At 41.6% G+C, this 22,131-nt stretch overlaps 1 protein-coding gene across 1 annotated transcript; it reads left to right on the forward strand.

The window, feature by feature from the left end:
* Positions 1-2,088: 2,088 nt before the first annotated feature.
* LOC137282249 (uncharacterized) lies at positions 2,089-21,622 on the forward strand. The gene is made up of 2 exons (XM_067813984.1): positions 2,089-2,274; positions 18,668-21,622. Exon 2 carries the CDS (start codon positions 18,691-18,693, stop codon positions 20,659-20,661), a length of 1,971 nt encoding a protein of 656 aa, XP_067670085.1. The 5' UTR covers positions 2,089-2,274; positions 18,668-18,690; the 3' UTR covers positions 20,662-21,622.
* Positions 21,623-22,131: the final 509 nt, after the last annotated feature.

Genomic DNA, 22,131 nt, shown 5'->3' on the forward strand with positions numbered 1-22,131 from the left:
AATGTCTCTTCTGATAGCCTACAGTACGTAGATCGATACTCATGCTGTTGTCTGCATCGTCTGGTCCAGACTCCAGTATTTATGGACCACCGCCATATAGCTGGAATAAGGCCGAGTGAGGCGGAAAACTAAACTAAACTCACTCACTCACTCACTCACTCACTCACTCACTCACTCACTCACTCACTCACTCACTCATAACATTCTCAAATTCACTACACAGCTGTTCTCTGTATTAAATACAGAGATAGTGACGGTGCTCATATCATATGGTGCGTATCCGATTATATTTTCTGAATGAGTATGGACCATGGAGAAGACAACAAACACACATCACAATTCTACTTATAAACTGTGTACTTAAACAATGACCCATACTTTTATTCACTCACTAGTCATATTCCTGACACTGTTCTGGTTCTCGATGGAAGGGACACAACTCTTGAATGTTTCAGACATGAAGCGCCAGTAAATAGCTGAAGTGACATAGGTGGTGACAACGCAAATGTAGGTGTGCTGTGTATCAGTAGTGCGGTTCACAAAAAAATCCCATTAAATACATACTGACGAACTGAACGTATCGAGAACTCATGTCTAAGTGCATTGTGTTTCAGATCATAGTTCACCGCCCGTTATGTGTCAGTGTTAGCTGTCCAGGGTTCTCTGTTCGTTAGTAATCAGTGTTAACCGTCCAGAATTCTCTCTTCGTTATGCATCAGTGTTAACTGTCCAGGGTCCTCTGTTCGTTAGTGTCAGGGTTAACTGTCTAGAGTTCTGTCTTCGTTATGGATCAGTGTTAAATGTCCAGGGTTCTCTCTTCGTTATGTATCAGTGTTAACTGTCCAGAGTTCTCTGCTCGTTATGTATCAGTGTTAACTGTCCAGGGTTCTCTGTTCGTTATGGATCTGTGTTAACTGTCCAGAGTTCTCTGTTCGTTATAGATTAGTGCTAACTGTCCAGGGTCCTCTGTTCGTTAGTGTAAGTGCTAACTGTCCAGGGTCCTCTGTTCGTTATGTATCAGTGTTAACTGTCCAGGGTCCTCTGTTCGTTATGTATCAGTGTTAACTGCCCAGGTTTCTCTGTTCGTTATGTATCAGTGTTAACTGTCTGCAGTTCTCTGTTCGTTAATGATCAGTGTTAACTGTCCAGGTTTCTCTGTTCTTTAGTGTCAGTATTAACTGTCTGGAGTTCACTGTTCATTGTGGACCAGTGTTAACTGTCGAGGTTTGTCTGTTCGTTATGTATCAGTGTTAACTGCCCAGGGTCCTCTCTTCGTTATGCACACACTGTTAACTGTCGAGGGTTCTCTGTTCCTTATACACACACTGCATCAGTGTTAACTGTCTAGGCTTCTCTGTTCGTTAGTGTCAGTTAACTGTCTGCAGTTCTCTGTTCGTTATGGATCAGTGTTAACTGCCCGGATTTCTGTTCGTTAGTGTCAGAGTTAACTGTCCAAGGTCATCCGTTCGTTAGTGTCAGGGTCCTCTCTTCGTTATGCACACACTGTTAACTGTCCAGGGTCATCTGTTCGTTATGTATCAGTGTTAACTCTCCAGGGTTCATTGTTCTTCGAGTAGGTATGTTAACTCACTCTGAGACATTCCGACCTGTGTGTCTGGGGTTCATGAATGGTTACAGGCACGTAATTAACGTAGCTCTTTCACGAGCAGTTTGAGTTTATATCTCCACATGCGACGTAGAAGCCGACCGTGAAGTGTCTTTTGTGTATTGAATGTACATGAACGCTCTGGCGTCTGGTGGTAATATAACAATCCATCCGCAATCTCAACTGACTCGAACCCACAAGTGCAGTCACTTTTGTATCGATATTCTATGGCATTTTATAAACATTTGTTTAATGGGTCATTTGTTTGCTTTACTAACACTAGAAATTATCGCCTACGCGACTGTGGTAAATTTCCGGAAGCTCGGTGTTTTCAAGTAAAGACCACGAGTCAAAACGCTATCGACCAATGTGTTTGATTGAGTAGCGCGCCACCAACTCGAGATGTAGCGAATGATTGGTCGTTCTTCCTCAATGTTCAGTTTGGTCGCTAGATGGCGAAGGGGATTACTGTCACCAGATCGATCGGAGCGGCAATCACGTGACAGGGACAGATTTTAAGAGCATCGTGTCTCGATTAGTTGCCAAGAGGATCCTTTTTTAAGTTTCTTTGAACACCGATGTCTTGTGGAAATGCTGACCGTCGGATACAAACGCCATGAGAGTTGAACAGACGTGATGACAAGGGACAGATAAGGCTAAAGTCGCTGGTAAGTTCTTTAGGGTTCGATCGGTTGCTGAAGAACGGAAGCTATAGACAAATCTCAGAAATCGATCGATTCTTTAGGGTCAGCAATAATCAATTATAAGGAAGGGACGTGTGCGGCGCCTGGCAATTTCGCCATTCCTCCCGCTGTGCGCTAACTTGTCTGCGGCTCACAACCCCGTACAGCCAACATCATGTTGTGCTTAATATGCATGTACTTGTGTTAACACTTCACGAAGGGGAGAGGGAGAGGGAGAGGGAGAGGTTTTATTTATTATTTCAGGTTATATTACTAGGAGACGTTCTTTGCGTTTGCGACGATGCAACGCGGTTGAAACGTGTTGCTTGCCAGTGTATGTGAGAACTTTCCTCCATGCCCACCTCCATGTCTACACGTTCGGTCCGTAACCGAGTTATTAATAGGACTTTCACAAGTTATGATGAATGTTTTTGGCAGAGTTGCCTGTAAATATTAATCGCAGACCCTGTTCTAGAAGACATGGTGCTTTTGTTGTCATTGTACTCGCACACGTTCGGTTTACTCGGAGTATAGCACAAGGGGAACGTACGTGTTCCCCGACAGTTTGTATGGATAGCTGGAAACCTATAATTGTCATCCGGCAGTTCTGGGTGGATACAGCTTGTTTTCTTATACGGCAGTTCCTATAGTAGCTTCAATTAGGACAGCTGTTGTAGTTGTTATAAGGCAGTTGTTATAGTTGTTAAAGTTGTTATACGACATTTGTTACAGCTTCTATACGTAACTTCTTATTGTTGTTATACGTCAGTTCTTATAGTTGTTATACGGCAGTTGTTATAGTTGTTATACGGCAGTTGTTATAGATGTTAGACGCCAGTTCTTATAGTTGTTATACGGCAGTTGTTATAGATGTTAGACGTCAGTTCTTATAGTTGTTATACGGCAGTTGTTATAGTTGTTATACGGCAGTTGTTATAGTTGTTATACGGCAGTTGTTATAGATGTTAGACGCCAGTTCTTATAGTTGTTATGCGGCAGTTGTTATAGTTGTTATACGGCAGTTGTTATAGTTGTTATACGGCAGTTGTTATAGTTGTTATACGGCAGTTGTTATAGTTGTTACACGGCAGTTGTTATAGATGTTAGACGCCAGTTCTTATAGTTGTTATGCGGCAGTTGTTATAGATGTTAGACGCCAGTTCTTATAGTTGTTATACGGCAGTTGTTATAGTTGTTAGACGCCAGTTCTTATAGTTGTTATACGGCAGTTGTTATAGATGTTAGACGCCAGTTCTTATAGTTGTTATACGGCAGTTGTTATAGTTGTTAGACGCCAGTTCTTATAGTTGTTATACGGCAGTTGTTATAGTTGTTATACGGCAGTTCTTATAGTTGTTATACGGCAGTTGTTATAGTTGTTATACGGCAGTTCTTATAGTTGTTATACGGCAGTTGTTATAGATGTTAGACGCCAGTTCTTATAGTTGTTATACGGCAGTTGTTATAGATGTTAGACGCCAGTTCTTATAGTTGTTATACGGCAGTTGTTATAGATGTTTGACGCCAGTTCTTATAGTTGTTATACGGCAGTTGTTATAGTTGTTATACGGCAGTTCTTATAGTTGTTATACGGCAGTTGTTATAGTTGTTATACGGCAGTTCTTATAGTTGTTATACGGCAGTTGTTATAGATGTTAGACGCCAGTTCTTATAGTTGTTATACGGCAGTTGTTATAGATGTTAGACGCCAGTTCTTATAGTTGTTATACGGCAGTTGTTATAGATGTTAGACGCCAGTTCTTATAGTTGTTATACGGCAGTTGTTATAGATGTTAGACGCCAGTTCTTATAGTTGTTATACGGCAGTTGTTATAGATGTTAGACGCCAGTTCTTATAGTTGTTATACGGCAGTTGTTATGGTTGTTAGACGCCAGTTCTTATAGTTGTTATACGGCAGTTGTTATAGATGTTAGACGCCAGTTCTTATAGTTGTTATACGGCAGTTGTTATAGTTGTTAGACGCCAGTTCTTATAGTTGTTATACGGCAGTTGTTATAGATGTTAGACGCCAGTTCTTATAGTTGTTATACGGCAGTTGTTATAGATGTTAGACGCCAGTTCTTATAGTTGTTATACGGCAGTTGTTATAGTTGTTATACGTCAGTTCTTATAGTTGTTATGCGGCAGTTGTTATAGATGTTAGACGCCAGTTCTTATAGTTGTTATACGGCAGTTGTTATAGTTGTTAGACGCCAGTTCTTATAGTTGTTATACGGCAGTTGTTATAGATGTTAGACGCCAGTTCTTATAGTTGTTATACGGCAGTTGTTATAGATGTTAGACGCCAGTTCTTATAGTTGTTATACGGCAGTTGTTATAGTTGTTAGACGCCAGTTCTTATAGTTGTTATACGGCAGATGTTATAGATGTTAGACGTCAGTTCTTATAGTTGTTATACGGCAGTTGTTATAGATGTTAGACGCCAGTTCTTATAGTTGTTATACGGCAGTTGTTATGGTTGTTAGACGCCAGTTCTTATAGTTGTTATACGGCAGTTGTTATAGATGTTAGACGCCAGTTCTTATAGTTGTTATACGGCAGTTGTTATAGTTGTTAGACGCCAGTTCTTATAGTTGTTATGCGGCAGTTGTTATAGATGTTAGACGCCAGTTCTTATAGTTGTTATACGGCAGTTGTTATAGTTGTTAGACGCCAGTTCTTATAGTTGTTATACGGCAGTTGTTATAGATGTTAGACGTCAGTTCTTATAGTTGTTATACGGCAGTTGTTATAGATGTTAGACGCCAGTTCTTATAGTTGTTATACGGCAGTTGTTATAGTTGTTAGACGGCAGTTCTTATAGTTGTTATACGGCAGCTGTTATAGTTGTTAGACGCCAGTTCTTATAGTTGTTATACGGCAGTTGTTATAGATGTTAGACGCCAGTTCTTATAGTTGTTATACGGCAGTTGTTATAGATGTTAGACGCCAGTTCTTATAGTTGTTATACGGCAGTTGTTATAGATGTTAGACGCCAGTTCTTATAGTTGTTATACGGCAGTTGTTATAGATGTTAGACGCCAGTTCTTATAGTTGTTATACGGTATTTCTTATATTAGCTTTAGGACAGTTGTATTAGTTGTTATACGTCCTTTCTTATAGTTGTTACACGGTAGTTGTTTTATTGGTTATACGGCAGTTATAGTTATAGTTGTTATCCGGCAGTTGTTAAAGTTGTTATAGTAGCTTTACAACATTTGTTATAGTTGTTATACAGCAGTTCTTATAGTTGTTATACGACAGTTGTTAAAGTTGTTATAGTAGCTTTACAACATTTGTTATAGTTGTTATACAGCAGTTCTTATAGTTGTTATACGACAGTTGTTAAAGTTGTTATAGTAGCTTTACAACATTTGTTATAGTTGTTATACTGCAGTTCTTATAGTTGTTATACGACAGTTGTTAAAGTTGTTATAGTAGCTTTACAACATTTGTTGTAGTTGTTATACAGCAGTTCTTATAGTTGTTATACGACAGTTGTTAAAGTTGTTATAGTAGCTTTACAACATTTGTTATAGTTGTTATACAGCAGTTCTTATAGTTGTTATACGACAGTTGTTAAAGTTGTTATAGTAGCTTTACAACATTTGTTATAGTTGTTATACTGCAGTTCTTATAGTTGTTATACGACAGTTGTTAAAGTTGTTATAGTAGCTTTACAACATTTGTTATAGTTGTTATACTGCAGTTCTTATAGTTGTTATACGACAGTTGTTAAAGTTGTTATAGTAGCTTTACAACATTTGTTATAGTTGTTATACTGCAGTTCTTATAGTTGTTATACGACAGTTGTTAAAGTTGTTATAGTAGCTTTACAACATTTGTTATAGTTGTTATACTGCAGTTCTTATAGTTGTTATACGACAGTTGTTAAAGTTGTTATAGTAGCTTTACAACATTTGTTATAGTTGTTATACTGCAGTTCTTATAGTTGTTATACGACAGTTGTTAAAGTTGTTATAGTAGCTTTACAACATTTGTTATAGTTGTTATACTGCAGTTCTTATAGTTGTTATACGACAGTTGTTAAAGTTGTTATAGTAGCTTTACAACATTTGTTATAGTTGTTATACTGCAGTTCTTATAGTTGTTATACGACAGTTGTTATAGTTGTTATACGACGTTTGTTACAGTTATACGACAGTTATTGTAGATGTTATACGGCAGTTCTTATAGTCGTTACTCGGTAGTTATACAGCGGTTATTACGAAATTATGTTTGACGACGTTTGGTTTGAGACACAGTATAGTACTCCTAATGGAGTTATTTGGATGTTGCTAATCTAGTCCTCAATATCCAGTGTCACCTCCCTCATTGACGGATCAGACTATGGAGTGTTTGGCGACGTCATCAACAGCTCGACCGCGATGCGAAGCATAGCTGTATGGTTGTATGGCAAAGGTCGGACATCACGTGACTGAGCTACTACCGCGGTCTTCGGCTGCTCAGATCTCTACCAAAACCACTGGTGCTTTCTGTACGTGATTAGGCCGCAGCAAATTTATTGCCGTCGTGGCTGCTACGTTACATGAGCTATAGACGGGAGAGTCATTAGATAAATCTGGGAAGGAAGCTTTCCACAGCACAATTAGACTAAAAACTAGCCTCTGAAATGAACATATTTTACAGAAAAAAGTTCATATTTAAATAAAATAAAATATATTTAAGAGGGTCCTGTGACTTTCATTTGTGGAAATCGAGACTTGCCACATTTGCTGGACTTGATAGGGCTTTCTTATATGTAACTGTTTCAGGGTCTGTCTGACAGACTACTGCACAATGTCTAGTTTTATCTTTGCATCGAATGAAGTATTATGTTCCTCCGAACTTAAGAACAGTTGCACCCAGTCATAGCTATTTGACTAGAATATATTGACTATATTTGAACTGTTTGACTAGAAAATAATAGTCTACAGTCGTACATCTATATACATGATGTGCAGGTATCCGCATCACATGTGAAGTAAATGTACTGTTACTTACATAACTACTGATTGACACGTCTGCTTGAGATAGCTGATCGTCTTGTACGAAGGGCGTCTCCTGTCTTCTTTTTATGGTACATGATACGTGCCATATGATATACTTCATGATATAGTGAGCTAGTGAGTTTAGTGTTACGTTGCATTCAGCAATATTCCAACTATATTTTCGGGATCAAGGGATCTTCTTTGACAGGCATTTAGAAGTTGGAGCAGTAAGGAAGGATGAAATATATGGATGAACAACTCCTTCTATCACTTGCTTGTAGGCGGTCTTAGAACCTACACCGAAACGTCGCACTCATAGCAATATAGAAGTTGTTCATCCATAGATTGTCATCCTTCCTTATCAAGAGATCAACAGCATGACCATCGATCTACACAAGAGGGATGCGATGACATGTGTCAACCCAGCCAGTGATCCTAACCAGCCGATCCCGTTAGTCACCTATTACACAAGCATGAATTATTGAAGATCAATTCCAACCGGATCTTCACGTGTCTGTATGATACATTATACATGTTGCATGTTATATGCTAACATGCTTCATGGGATATGCTGCATGATACATGTTATATGATACATGCTACATGATGCATGCTACATGATACAGGATATATGCTGCATGCTACATGAAACATGATACATGTTATATGATACATGCTACATGATGCATGCTACATGATACAGGATATATGCTGCATGCTACATGAAACATGATACATGTTATATGGTACATGCTACGTGCTATAAGATACAGGCTACTTGGTACATGATACATGCATTAAGATACAGGCTACATGACGCATGCTATGTGTACATGCTACATTCTGCACTCTACCTGATGCATATTGTATGATACATGCTATATAGGATACATGTTGCATCTTATATTAAGCATTCGTTCTGATATTGTCCACTTTTTAATGTGTTTTTATACGGTTATCTATGAACAGTAAGTTATCACTAAAAGAGCCGCCGTGTGAAATGTGTTTAAGTCAAGAAACATTTTGCTTTTAACTGTGTCAGCCATAAAGCACTGACTTCACCTCTGCCATACACACACACCCTACACCTTGCAGCCATCTATACACACTCGCCCTACACATTGCAGCTATTGTTACACAGTCACACTGCACACCACAGCTGTTAACACACACTCTGCACACTCCAGGTATTGACACACACCCTGCATACTGCAGCTATTGATGCATACCCTACACATTGCAACTATTGATACGTACCCAAACACTGCAGCTATTGATACGTACCCAAACACTGCAGCTAGTGATACATACCTACACACTGCATCTATTGATACACACCCTACACACTGCAGCTATTGATACAAACTTACATACTGCAGCTGTTGATACACACTCACCCTACACACTGCAGCTATTTATACATACCCTATTCCTTGCAGCTATATATATTGATACACACCCTACACACTGCAGCTACTGACACATAGCCTACACCCTGCAGCTATTGATACACACCCTACACACTGCAGCTACTGACACATAGCCTACACCCTGCAGCTATTGATACACATCCTACACCCTGCAGCTATTGATACACACCCTACACACTGCAGCTACTGACACATAGCCTACACCCTGCAGCTATTGATACACATCCTACACCCTGCAGCTATTGATACACACCCTACACACTGCAGCTACTGACACATAGCCTACACCCTGCAGCTATTGATACACATCCTACACACTGCAGACATACCCTATTCCTTGCAGCTATATATATTGATACACACCCTTCAAACTGCAGCTATTGACACGTACCCTACACACTGCAACTATTGATACATACCCTGCACACTGCAGCTATTGATACACACCTTAGACACTGCAGCAATTGCCTCATACCCTACACACTGCAGCTATTGATACATACCCTGCACATTGCAACTATTGATACACACTCTACACACTGTAGGTGTTGACACACACCCTACATACTGCAGCTATTCATACATACCCTACATACTGCAGCTATTGATACACACATACTCTACTCACTGCAGCTATTGACTCATAGGATACACACTGCAGCTATTGATAGATACCCTACACACTGCAGCTATTGATACACACATACTCTACACACTGGAGTTATGAGACAAAGCCTACACACTACAGCTATTGATACACACATACTCTAAACGTTGCAGCTATTGACTCATAGCCTACACACTGCTGCTACTGATACATACCCTACACATTGCAGCTATTGATACATACCCCGACCCGTGAAGGTCCCGGCGTAAAACAGGCCTTTAGCAACCCATGATTGCCATAAAAGGCGACTATGCTTGTCGTAGGAGGCGACTAACGGGATCGGGTGGTCAGACTTGCTGACTTGGTTGACACATGTCATCGGTTCCCAGTTGCACCAATCGATGCTCATGTTGTTTATAACTGGATTGCCTGGTCCAGACTCGATTATTTAAAATAATTGCGGCGTAAAACTAAACTCACTCACTCACTCACTAATACATACCCTACATATTGCAGCTATTGATACATACCCTACACACTGCAGCTATTGATACATACTTACATACTGCAGCTATTGATACATACTTACATACTGCAGCTATTGATACATACTTACATACTGCAGCTATTGATACATACCCTACACATTGCAGCTATTGATACATACCCTAAACCCTGCAGCTATTGATACACACGCACCTTACACACAGCAGCTACTGATACACACACACTCTGCACATTGCAACTATTGATACACACATGCCCTACACACTGCTGCTATTGATATACACATACTCCACACGTTGCAGCTATTGACTCATAGCCTACACGCTGCAGCTATTGATACATACCATACACACTGCAGCTATTGATACACGCATAGCCTACACACTGTAGCTACTGACAAATAGCCTACACATTGTAGCTATTGATACGCATATACTCTACACACTGCAGCTATTGACGCATAGCTTACACGCTGTAGCTGTTGACATAACATACATACTGTAGCTATTGTTACATGTCCTAGACAAAGCAGCTATTGATACACACTCACCCTACACACTGTAGCTGTTGATGCACATACCCTACACACTGCATGCATTGATAAACACCCGTCATTCACACTACAGCTATTGATACACACCCACCATTCGCACCGAAGCTATTGACACACACCCACATTACACACTGCAGCTATTGATATACACCTACCCTACAAGCGGCAGCTATCGATATACACCCGCCCTACACACTGACGCTATTGATTAACACCAACTCTGCACACTGTAGCTCTTGATGCATATCCACCCTACACACTGTGGCTATTGATACACACCCACCTACATACCGCAGCTATTGATACACAAACACTCTACACACTACAGCTATTGATACACACCCATACTGCACATTATAGCCACTGGTGCACACCTCTTACACTCAGCAGCTGTTGGTACACACCTCTTACACACAGCAACTATTTGGTACACACCTCTTACACACAGCACCTATTGGTACACACCTCTTACACTCAGCAGCTATTGGTACACACCTCTTACACACAGCAACTATTGGTACACACCTCTTACACACAGCAACTATTGGTACACACCTCTTACACTCAGCAACTATTGGTACACACCTCTTACACACAGCACCTATTGGTACACACCTCTTACACTCAGCAGCTATTGGTACACACCTCTTACACACAGCAACTATTGGTACACACCTCTTACACACAGCAACTATTGGTACACACCTCTTACACTCAGCAACTATTGGTACACACCTCTTACACACAGCAACTATTGGTACACACCTCTTACACTCAGCAGCTATTGGTACACACCTCTTACACACAGCAGCTGTTGGTACACACCTCTTACACACAGCAGCTATTGGTACATACGCACCCTACACACTGCAGCGGTTGATATATCCCAAACTCCCACATGAATGTATGTTATCTCTCGTATCGATACCATTGTCCATGACCGGGTGTTCGGCTACTCTTACACACAGCAACTATTGGTACACACCTCTTACACACAGCAACTATTGGTACACACCTCTTACACACAGCAACTATTGGTACACACCTCTTACACACAGCACCTATTGGTACACACCTCTTACACTCAGCAGCTATTGGTACACACCTCTTACACACAGCAACTATTGGTACACACCTCTTACACACAGCAACTATTGGTACACACCTCTTACACACAGCAACTATTGGTACACACCTGTTGAACACAGCAGCTATTGGTACGTACGCACCCTACACACTGCAGCGGTTGATATATCCCAAACTCCCACATGAATGTATGTTATCTCTCGTATCGATACCATTGTCCATGACCGGGTGTTCGGCTACTCGCGCAAATGCCTTAAATAATCACTTTGAATAATCTCATGCTTTGTCTTTCAACGCTTTTGTAATACCACCAAACGTATCTATTAAAACACTTGCTTATCTCCTGACATAATCACTATGGTGGTATGTTGTCAGTAATACCACTAAGTGTGTGAATTACTCTCTGATTCTAGTATGAATAAATTTAATGAGATTTAACAAATACATTAAACATTTGAAACTACTGGCCAGTGTTCTAAACACAGAACCCGGTTGTGTATCTCTGTAGGACCTTCCTTCACCAAGGCTAAGATTAAATCTTTTGTTGTCAAAATCGACGTTTTCTATAACAAGGTCGCTTTGATGTCCACTTCTGAACTCAGAGCTCTCCATTACTGCAATTACGCTACATATAGATAATACAGCGGAGTAGCTATAATCAATTATGTGTGCTTCTTTGAAGAGGCTGTCTTCAGTCTTTCCTCGTGATTCTTTAGATGCGTATGCCTACCGGAAGTTTGTTGTGAAGGGCTTCTGTGCGAGCTGCTGGGTACTGACATATTGACCGCTGGCCTCACAGAAACTGCCGCTAATGCACTAGCTTGTTCTAACCATTTTGATTTTCGAGTCGATGTCTTTAAATGTGGATTTTTAGCATCTTTGTCTGCAGGATTGCAATTAGCCTTTCTACTCACAGAGTGGCTATTGAGTTTTTTTGTAACTGCTTTTACGACTAAAGATGTTTATAACGCATCTCTAAACATGAGAGTGGGACCACCAACTAGTTCCAGGGAGGTTCCCTGCGACCTGATGTTCGTGTACAAGGAGCAGACTCTACCACAATTATATCACTGGAACACCAGAACGAGATGTTTACATACATACACTTCGTCCGATAGTATCTGACTGAATGGCATTAAATATAGAAAAATATGATGTTGACATGTTAAATAATAGTTAGATGTACTGATGCCTAGTGTTTGGAGAGTAACATTATCGCAGTGATGAGCATGAGATGCTCAGTGTTTGTTGAAGAATAACACGCGATATACGCTGAATGTTAACGCAGTGGGCGCGAGATGCCCAGTGTTTGATACATATGAACACATTACCTAATGAATTATGTATACGAAAGTGAGAAGTTAACTGTGGGTACCAAAAACACTCTTTTTTTGAAGAGATTCTGTACATGTGTGTTCCAAAGGAACTTTACATTAATCCGCCTACGCTGGTATTGTGTTAGTCGAGACACGTAACACAAGTTATCTCTCGAGAAGTTCCATCCGGTAATCGCTGTGTCTTTTGTCGGGAAACAGATCAGAAGCCAATATGGTGCCCTCCACTGTAGCACGTTTAGTATTGAAAGACGGCACAGGTCATCCCAGACTCTTCTGTCGGAAACTGCCAGTTGTACATGTATAGTATGTGTAAGTATATTGCGCAGTCGATGGCAAGTTTGGTTCTGTGGAGCAAGCACACTATCATTCTATATTGTAAATTTTCCTAAATAGCACTGCGGCACTCTTATTACAGTTTGAACAAAGACACAATTTAGCACTCACAAACAACAAGAACAACACATACACAGTTGCTTTCGTATAGGTCACTGTCACCCCGGCTGTTACATCGGGAAGACAATAAGAGAGTCTGCCTGCACTGATGGCCTAGCTAGCTGTCGTTCTGTTTCCTCCAGAAGGTCGTACCACACATGCCACCTACTCTGAATTCTGCACAACCTTACTGAGGAATTATATTCCAAGACAGCTGTTCTAATCAATACAGATTTGTACACGTACGTATTATCTGATTAGGATATCCAACCGCGGGATATGGTATCGACCTTCCCCAGACCTGATTGGTGAGGAACCTTAGCAGACTTGTCACGCAAAGCCACCACGGTCATACAGTCAGTCTCCTGCGATTCACGTCAATGTCGGGCTTTCAAGCCCAGTAGCACTAACACGTCGTTTCATCTTATTTGTTGCATGCAGTTGATATAAAGATTTATGTTAAAGTTTGGAACACACAGGAATTTTAAATACAACTGACCCTACGCCCGTATGCAATGTCGAGGACATTGGTTGTGCTTCAGCGTCAAGTCACAAAGGAATTTTTAAGAAACTCGGAACGGATATTGAACTTTGATCCACACCTGAATTTTTCTCCACAGATAAGCACAATTTCCACGCAGCGAAAGGTAAGCTAAGAAAATGTCACAGACTTACTTTCTACTGCGTGTTCATGCAACATTTGTGGAAAAGGTCATACTCCATCGCCTTAAAAATGTTTTTGTTACAACATAAGTCAGTAGTGAGAGGAATAACTTTTTTTTTCTGAGAAACTAACTTTCTGAGAAACTAAGTTTTGTTGCATTGTTTGAGAACCGTTTTCCGCGGTGACTGAAAAGTGAGGAAATAGGGGTAATCAATGCATCGGAGTTTTTATTCTGCAGCTGCTATATGGTATGTATATGTCATAAGTATTAATACAATGCGTGTCTTTGATGACAGTTTAAATACCTTTGCAGATGTAATTAGTATCGATGAAATATCAGATTTAAAACCTGAGCACCTGGTTAATGTAATATTCGCTTCTTTTCGTAAACATGGATTACCCTGACAATGACAAGTTCAAGTTTAACCTTTTTAAAAAGACAAAATATGGATCAGTCATGATTCACATAGATCATTCTGAAGTTTCGGTTTAGTTGAGGATTTTTCGAAGTGGACGACCCCGAAAAAATGCTCCACGACGTGAAGACTTGTCACTGGTTTGTGGCATTTGAAGCAAAATGAGATATAGTGATGACCTTTCACCCTGTTGTATTATGTACGTCACACAGGGGATCCAGTTTCTCCATATATTGGTGTATCCATGGAAACAGAGATGATAGTCCTTGTCGCCATGGGGGTTTAGTTGGAATGTGTGTAAAAATTGGTTTTGAGCAGAATATTCAGTTTGTACTGTGACATTTCGACAACAATGATGCTAAGCTATGGAAGATATATGCACATCTACTGTCTTCCTGAAAGAGTAAAGTAACGCAGGAATACTCTTGATAAAACTGCCAAACATGTCAAACATGAATATTGATATATTGACTGTATTCTGATTATTGACAAGCTAAAACCTGATTAGTGTATGGAGCAAGGAAACTGGTTCAGTGTCTATACACATAACCTCTGTGCATATACTAGTACTGGTTCCTAGGCATTCCCCAGTCTGTATCACCACTGACCACCTTGGCGTGTTTACTGCTGTCGTGATTAACATCCGTCTTGTTGCTGGAATACAGCATAAACATTGCATTCTTCTAACTGAATTGCAGATTCCAAGCAAGAAGGTATCCATAGATAGTGTTTAATCAACCACATACAGAGGTTTTGTGCGATGTCCCTTTGCTGTGTGATATAGCCAATGGCCAATATTGATTGTCTTGTTTGCCCCAAGAACTACCTCCGTGTTGCGGCGTTGAAGCACCCACAGATGATAGGTCCATTACTGACTCCTCCTGACTACTTCCACTCTATAAACTCTATTTCCAGGGAAACCAATACCGTATTTAATTACGTTGTCTTTGTAGACGTTTTTCTCAACGGTTATAGATCTTGGTGAAAAGCCAAACGGCAAAACCAGACTACCAGCATGCAGCTTAAATTAGATTCAATCAGGGCCGATGATGTTTCATAACACAAGTAATTAGTGTTTTACTTGACGCACGCATGCCGCCAGGGAACAGTTCTGACTTTTTGTATCTCTTGCATCCAAGAACTGCTGAGAACGTTTATTCTCAAGTCAATGTTGTTTGATTTTCGAGATGAAGAGGCAAGCTAACGAACTAAAAGCCTCCCCGTTAATACTGGAGTGAAATGGCTGTGGGTTGGATTGTTCCTACCGGAGCTGTATTTTTAGGATTATGAAGTGAGGGAGGCGGTGATTTGAGGACCGAAGGTTCTGCTCGTGTATCAAGGTATTTTCTCGTTGAACTGATTCTACTTAGTGTAATCAAGTTTCCGGGTCCTTAGCAGGCGGTAAGCGTCGTCAGTCCAGGGTGAAAAGAAGTCAGGTGTTCGTGGCATTCCCCGACGGCCGCTCTCAGCTTCTTGATTACACACAATACATATTAGACTCATAAATACGGTAGTAGTGAAACTAATTATCTTTTCAGATACGTGTAGCTATACAATCAATACCCCTGAGGCGAGTACATATGGACGAAGTACCCGTGCGGGTACAGGGCCACTGATACATGTGTGCTGTCTGACTGACTGATTAGAAACCATGGTAATACGGGGTTCTCGTGCTGACGATATTTAACTCGTGTTTCTGGCATGCTGGGAACACTTAAGGTTCACCTCGTCAGTGGTTCTCAGTCATCAACAAAAGAATACGTTGATAACACTATTATAGCTGTGCCTCTTAGAACTCTGGCAATGAATGTCAGTGCTCAGTAATAGCAGGGGGTAATGTGAAGTGCTTGTACATGTGTTAGTAGTGGGTTGTACTGTGAGTCATATGTATAAGTAGTGAGATGTACTGTCAGTTAAATGTATTGGTAGTTGGGTGTACTGTGAGTGACACGTGTTAGTACTGGGGTGTACTGTCTTAGTAGTGGGGTGTTCTGTGAGGCATATGTGTTACTGGGGTGTTCTGTGAGTTTCATGTGTTAGTAGTGGGGTGTTCTGTGAGTTTCATGTGTTAGTAGTGGGGTGTTCTGTGAGTCATATGTGTTAGTAGTGGGTTGTACCGTGCGTTACATGTATTAGTAGCGGGATGTACTGTGAGTCATGTGTATTAGTAGTGGGTTAACGTTGTACCGCGTGAGTTACATGTGTTAGTAGCGGGGTGTACTGTGAGTCATGTGTATTAGTAGTGGGTTAACGTTGTACCGCGTGAGTTACATGTGTTAGTAGCGGGATGTACTGTGAGTCATGTGTATTAGTAGTGGGTTAACGTTGTACCGCGTGAGTTACATGTGTTAGTAGTGGGGTGTGCTGCGAGTCATGTGTATTAGTAGTGGGTTGTACCGCGTGTGCCGATGTCTGGTTTTCATCCAGTCACTCGCTTGATGTGTGCCAGTGTCCGATGTGAATTTTCTTTCACACATTGAACTGCGTCAATCCTGGATCTATCGCGTTCCTAATTAATTATTTCATGTTGTAGTTTCAAAAGAAAGAAAATGGAAAACGTTTGTGTTTGCCAATTAGATCTTCCATGCGACCACCATCGGAAGTTCAGTGTGATAGCGTGTGAAGGATGTGTTCACATAAATGACGATGTGTCTTATGTTATACTTTTGTTCTTCCATTCAAAGGTGTCCTTTTGAGGAGGTCCAGTCTGCAAAACTGGCGTAGGTGAAGATGTTTTCCGTATTACGACAACAGGTCTCATGAGAGCTCCAGTCACGAAGATAGGGACGACATTGAACACAACCCCCCACCACACACACACAAACACACACACGCACGCACGCACGCACGCGCACACACACACACACACACACACACACACACACACACGCACGCACGCACGCACGCACGCACACACACACACACACACACACACACTCCCCACCCCATTTCCTTCTCTTCCCCGGGGTCTGGAATGGGAGAAGATCAGTCACACCAATTATGTGTGCACGTTCCGAACCGTGAACTTGATTTATGTCACAGGCCTGTGTTTTATCTTGCGACTGTAGTTGACCAGACGGGCAGTAAACATAATAAACACGCTAATTAAATGTGCAGAAACAATCTTTCCAGTTATCGACCAGTGCCCCCTCGGTACAAGCAGCGAGCACGAGCAGTTAAAGTTAAGCACCCTTCCCGCTAGACGTGATTACATTAACCTCTACATGGTTAGAAATATTCCCATAGGGCACAATTCATCATTCGCTTTCAACTTTTTGTTTGCTGAAATAGTTGAGATTTCTTTCTTGCTTGCGTTTTCATCCCTGAAGAACTGGTGGTGGTCCTAGCTCTGCAACTTAGAGGTCGATCGTCTTATCCCACACTTCGTTGTTGAGATAGGGTGTTGTATTTGTAATTTGTTGTTTGAAAATTGAAGGCTGATAAACCTTCCTCACTGAAGCCGAATTTTCCCGGTATCGATTGGTTTCTTCATTAATGCCAAAACAATGTGCGAGTCCTACACGTGGAAAGCACATTCACATTGTGTGAGCACGTGCCTCCAACTGCCCGGCACAAGCCCGGCCAGATATGTCACCACGCCCTTGTAAAGTCCTAGCGTCTCATTCGTCCAGGATTTCAAACACAACTTGTTTAAAAATACCAATGCTTCCATAAGAAATGAGTATTTTTGAAAGGTTCTCTGAGGGTATTTGCTGTATGTACTGTTGTAGGTTATGATGGTATTTGCAGCATTTACTGTTGTAGGTTATGATGGTATTTGCAGCATTTACTGTTGTAGGTTATGATGGTATTTGCAACTTGTACTCTTGTAGGTTATGATGGTATCTGGAGCATTTACTGTTGTAGGTTAAGATGGCATCTGCAGCATTTACTGTTGCAGGTTAAGATGACATCTGCAGCATTTACAGTTGTAGGTTATGATGGTATTTGCAGCATATACTGATGTAGGTTGTTATGATGGTATTTGCAGAATGTACTGTTTCGAATTGCTTTAAGTATTTGCAGTATTCAGTTGACGTTTGTGTGTGCTATTGTGCACGGATTGGGTTTGACAATGTGTCGGTTACATACATCCATCGATGGTCCACACACACTTGCTGCGTTTAAGAGTAGGTTGTCGTTATAGTAACGATGAATGTAAAATGATACAACACAACATTTTGATCCCTGTCCATAGATAATTTTCTCAGGGCGACACCATTACAACTATTAACCTTACTTCCTTAATGTGATAAACATATTTGTTTCACAATCGAGCAGTGTGAAGTATTGCCTCACTGTCGTAAAGCTAAGCTATGTTCTTAGCGATTTATTGTATTTTCGCTTGTTTCAGACCCCCCTCGATGTGTGGCGAACATGGATCCGTGCTTTATAGTGGTCATCATCTGGATGACCTGGTTGGCAGATGCCTGTCACTTTCCAGACTTCATGCAGACACAAAACAGTACACAGCCCTGGTACTCACATGTCAGGCACGACAAGTCCAGATCAAGAGTCATAGTTGTACAGGGGGCCACCATTCGTATTACAGACACTTTGCTATCAACAGAGGACCAGTGGAACTGTACTGTTGCTTTGAGGGACAAGTATGTGGTACAGAATGACCAAGGGTCCAATCAGATGCTGTTTTCCTGCGTTAAGTTCTTCAGGAGAAGTAGGTCAATAGTACAGGTAGCATGGTCCCAGTCCGGCAAAACGTTAGACCCTGAACATCTCTGCTCGGAGACGAGTCTAGTAACGGACCCCTGGCTTCTGGTGGCATTTCATCTCTTAGAGTCTGATTTTTCCCCTTGCTCTGTGTCAGGTGGCTTCAACATGAAGATAGAGGACTCTAATGGAAAAAGAAATCCATGCAATTTGATGGACCTACCCATGCGTCTTGAGAGTGACTGTCTGGCAGGGGAGGGAGTCACTTTCAACTACCGTTCCCAAAACTGCCTTCCTCTTGTGTCCATGCGCACTGTCCAGGAAACGATATGCGTGGCCAGCTGGTCCACCTCGCGCAGCCATTTCTCCGTACTAAGGAAGCACAACGTTGACGACCTCTGGTGTCTCAGGATTCCCCGACGGGAGCGGCTCACCATGCACTCCACCCTGTTCACTGACGTGGCTTGTGTAGACCCAGAGAGAGACACAAAGGAAACCGTGGCATATCTGACGCTATATTTGGAGCGAGTTGTGTACAACAACCTGTGCGCTGATGAGTATCCTGAATGTGCCGATATGCCGTGTAATGGCTACACCCGCAGACAATGTATGAAGACGTGCCGAGCCTGTGACCCGCGGAGGCCGGCGGCGATATGCTCTTTCCCCAGGAGCTATCGGGGTTCATTCACCCTTGTTGACAGAGATGGGACCAAGTCTGTGGAAATAAGTGAATCTTTAATGACTATACAACATGTGGGCACTTTTAAGTGCATGGTATTTAGTGGCAGCCCGTCAGCTTCCAATCATATCTATAGCACTGTGTCAATTACTGAGAATGGCTGTCGGCCCAGGTATAACTGTGTGAAGCTGAAGAAACTCGGGCCCTCTGTGTTAGCTTACAGCCTCAGTCAGAGTCTTGTCTGGCCCAGCGTGGACTCACAGCTCAGCGCATCCGCATGTGACAAAAGAAAGTTTACTGCTGATTTAGACCCAATATCCGACCTTTACAGATCTCACTATGACACAAAGAAACCTATAGTTGCTGAGTACCCGCGCCCTGTAAGTATGGCTTGTAACCTGACATCAGCCTATACCATACAGGCCATGTTTCAGGATGGCCACATCTGTCCAGGCAGCATGTATGAAGACTGCAAGGAGCAAAGTCGTCTCAGAATGGATTTTACTGAATGCCTCTCAGCACCTTTGGTCAATGAGTACAAGTGTATAGCTGTGTTTGAAGGGCAGTATTGGGAGAAAATTGTCCTAATTCAGAATATCTTCGACAAGAGTGATGTTCGTTGTATTGTGTTCAACCACCTGAAGAAACGAGAGGCCCTTATCATGAGGGCTGGGGAGTGTGATAAACTTAGCTGGAGATTTGCTAAAAATGATGTGAGGAAAGCGCTAGTGACGCTCCAGATCAGGCAAGATATGTTTCCGTGTAAGAACTTACCAAGCATAGATAGGACTACATCAGCCCGGAAAGACCAGCTGTCCAATGACAGTGTCTCCACGCTCGTCACTGTTGACCCCACCCCAGGCCCTAATAACCCCTCCCGTCCACAGTCTGATGACAGTTACCATCACGTAGACAGTGCACAATCTGCTGCTAATCCTAAGTACGGCGTCAGCCTCTTCATCGTAGTGTTCGCTGTCTACTCAGGTCTTTTGGTGTTATAATGCATTCATACATTATTTCTCCGGTGAGATACTTTATAGCCGACAGCTAAGAGATTAATTAATTATTCATTGGCTGTTTCGTTAGCTTAATATACAACACGATGTTCTTTTCCCTGCAACAGTGTTTGATAGTTTTACCTGAATTTACAACGATACATATTATAGAAATGAACCATGAAGGTATGAACCTGTGTCCGTCTGCTGTCATACACTATGGTTTGTCCGTCTATTGTAATACATCGCGGTGTGTCTGTGCACTGTAATACACCATGGTGTGTCCGTCTACTGTTATACACCATGGTGTGTCTGTCTACTGTCATAGACATTGGTCTATATGTCTACTGTCATACACCATGGTGTGTCCCTCTACTGTCATACACCATGGTGTGTCCGTCTACTGTCGTGCACCATAGTGTGTCTGTGTACTGCCATACACCATGGTGTGTCTGTCTACTGTCATACACCATGGTGTGTTTGTCTACTGTCATACACCATTTCTGGTGTCTCCTGTCGTGTTATTGCTCAAATGTTACTAAAAGCATCTCACTCACCCAATCAGGATTCCACACTGTCATACACACCCCAGCCATATTGTCATTGTGAACAATCGTTTAGGTATGAAGGTTACGTGAGCTGCAGAAGCTTGTAAACGCCACGTTGTATCTGTCTACATCCCCAACATGATCCCAGGCGGAGCTGGTTAATGGCAGCCATTTGATGAGGAAGACTTTATATAAACAAGGATGATGTTGTAATCTGTGAAAGTATCTGAAGTTCTTACGCCTACTGCATGTCCATAACAAGACATTTTTGTTTGTACATAGTTTCGTTCAACCATCATACTGATGATGTGATTCAAGTTGTATTTTTTTTTATGTGTGGATAATAACTAAGGAATCCTTGTATATTTCGGTGACTTCATGATATAGATAACAATTAGTATAAGAACATTTTCATCATGTATTGTTGTCAGTGTTGTTGTCTTAGGGGGGAACACCCTCCTTGTGACACTCTCCACCAAGGACGCTGGATGTTGGCAGTACGTATGGGATACCTACTCACTACTGTACATGTAACACGGTAGAGTAAGCACACACACGACATCCAGTTCCACTTGGTAATACCGTATGTTAGAGTGTGTCTCTATTACATTTGCTGGACCCGAACAGCCATTGGTTTAAGATCATCACTCGGTCAATTTCGACATGGGATGTAAGATCAGTAAAGACGGGTACTGATTAGGTTAACACTTGGACCAGACCACCGCTGCTGTCTAATGCTGTTAGAACTCATCTAGTTATAGTCTCCCCATGGGTGTTACAGGTGAAAGTCCAATGATCGTATTAACTGCGTCAGCGTGAACTTCTATACGCACTAGCCACATTGAACCACTTGCGGTGAGAGGCAGATGTTGAAAGGCAAGCCCCTTTATTCTCTACTACTGTGTGATCCTTTGTGTCATTAGCTGTA

The sequence above is a fragment of the Haliotis asinina genome, chromosome 1 (genome assembly GCF_037392515.1).
Source record: "Haliotis asinina isolate JCU_RB_2024 chromosome 1, JCU_Hal_asi_v2, whole genome shotgun sequence".
In the NCBI taxonomy this organism is placed as follows: domain Eukaryota; kingdom Metazoa; phylum Mollusca; class Gastropoda; order Lepetellida; family Haliotidae; genus Haliotis; species Haliotis asinina.

Excerpts from the sequence above, each read along its gene's own strand:
- LOC137282249 (XM_067813984.1), top strand. The coding sequence starts at position 18,691 with ATGGATCCGTGCTTTATAGTGGTCATCATCTGGATGACCTGGTTGGCA.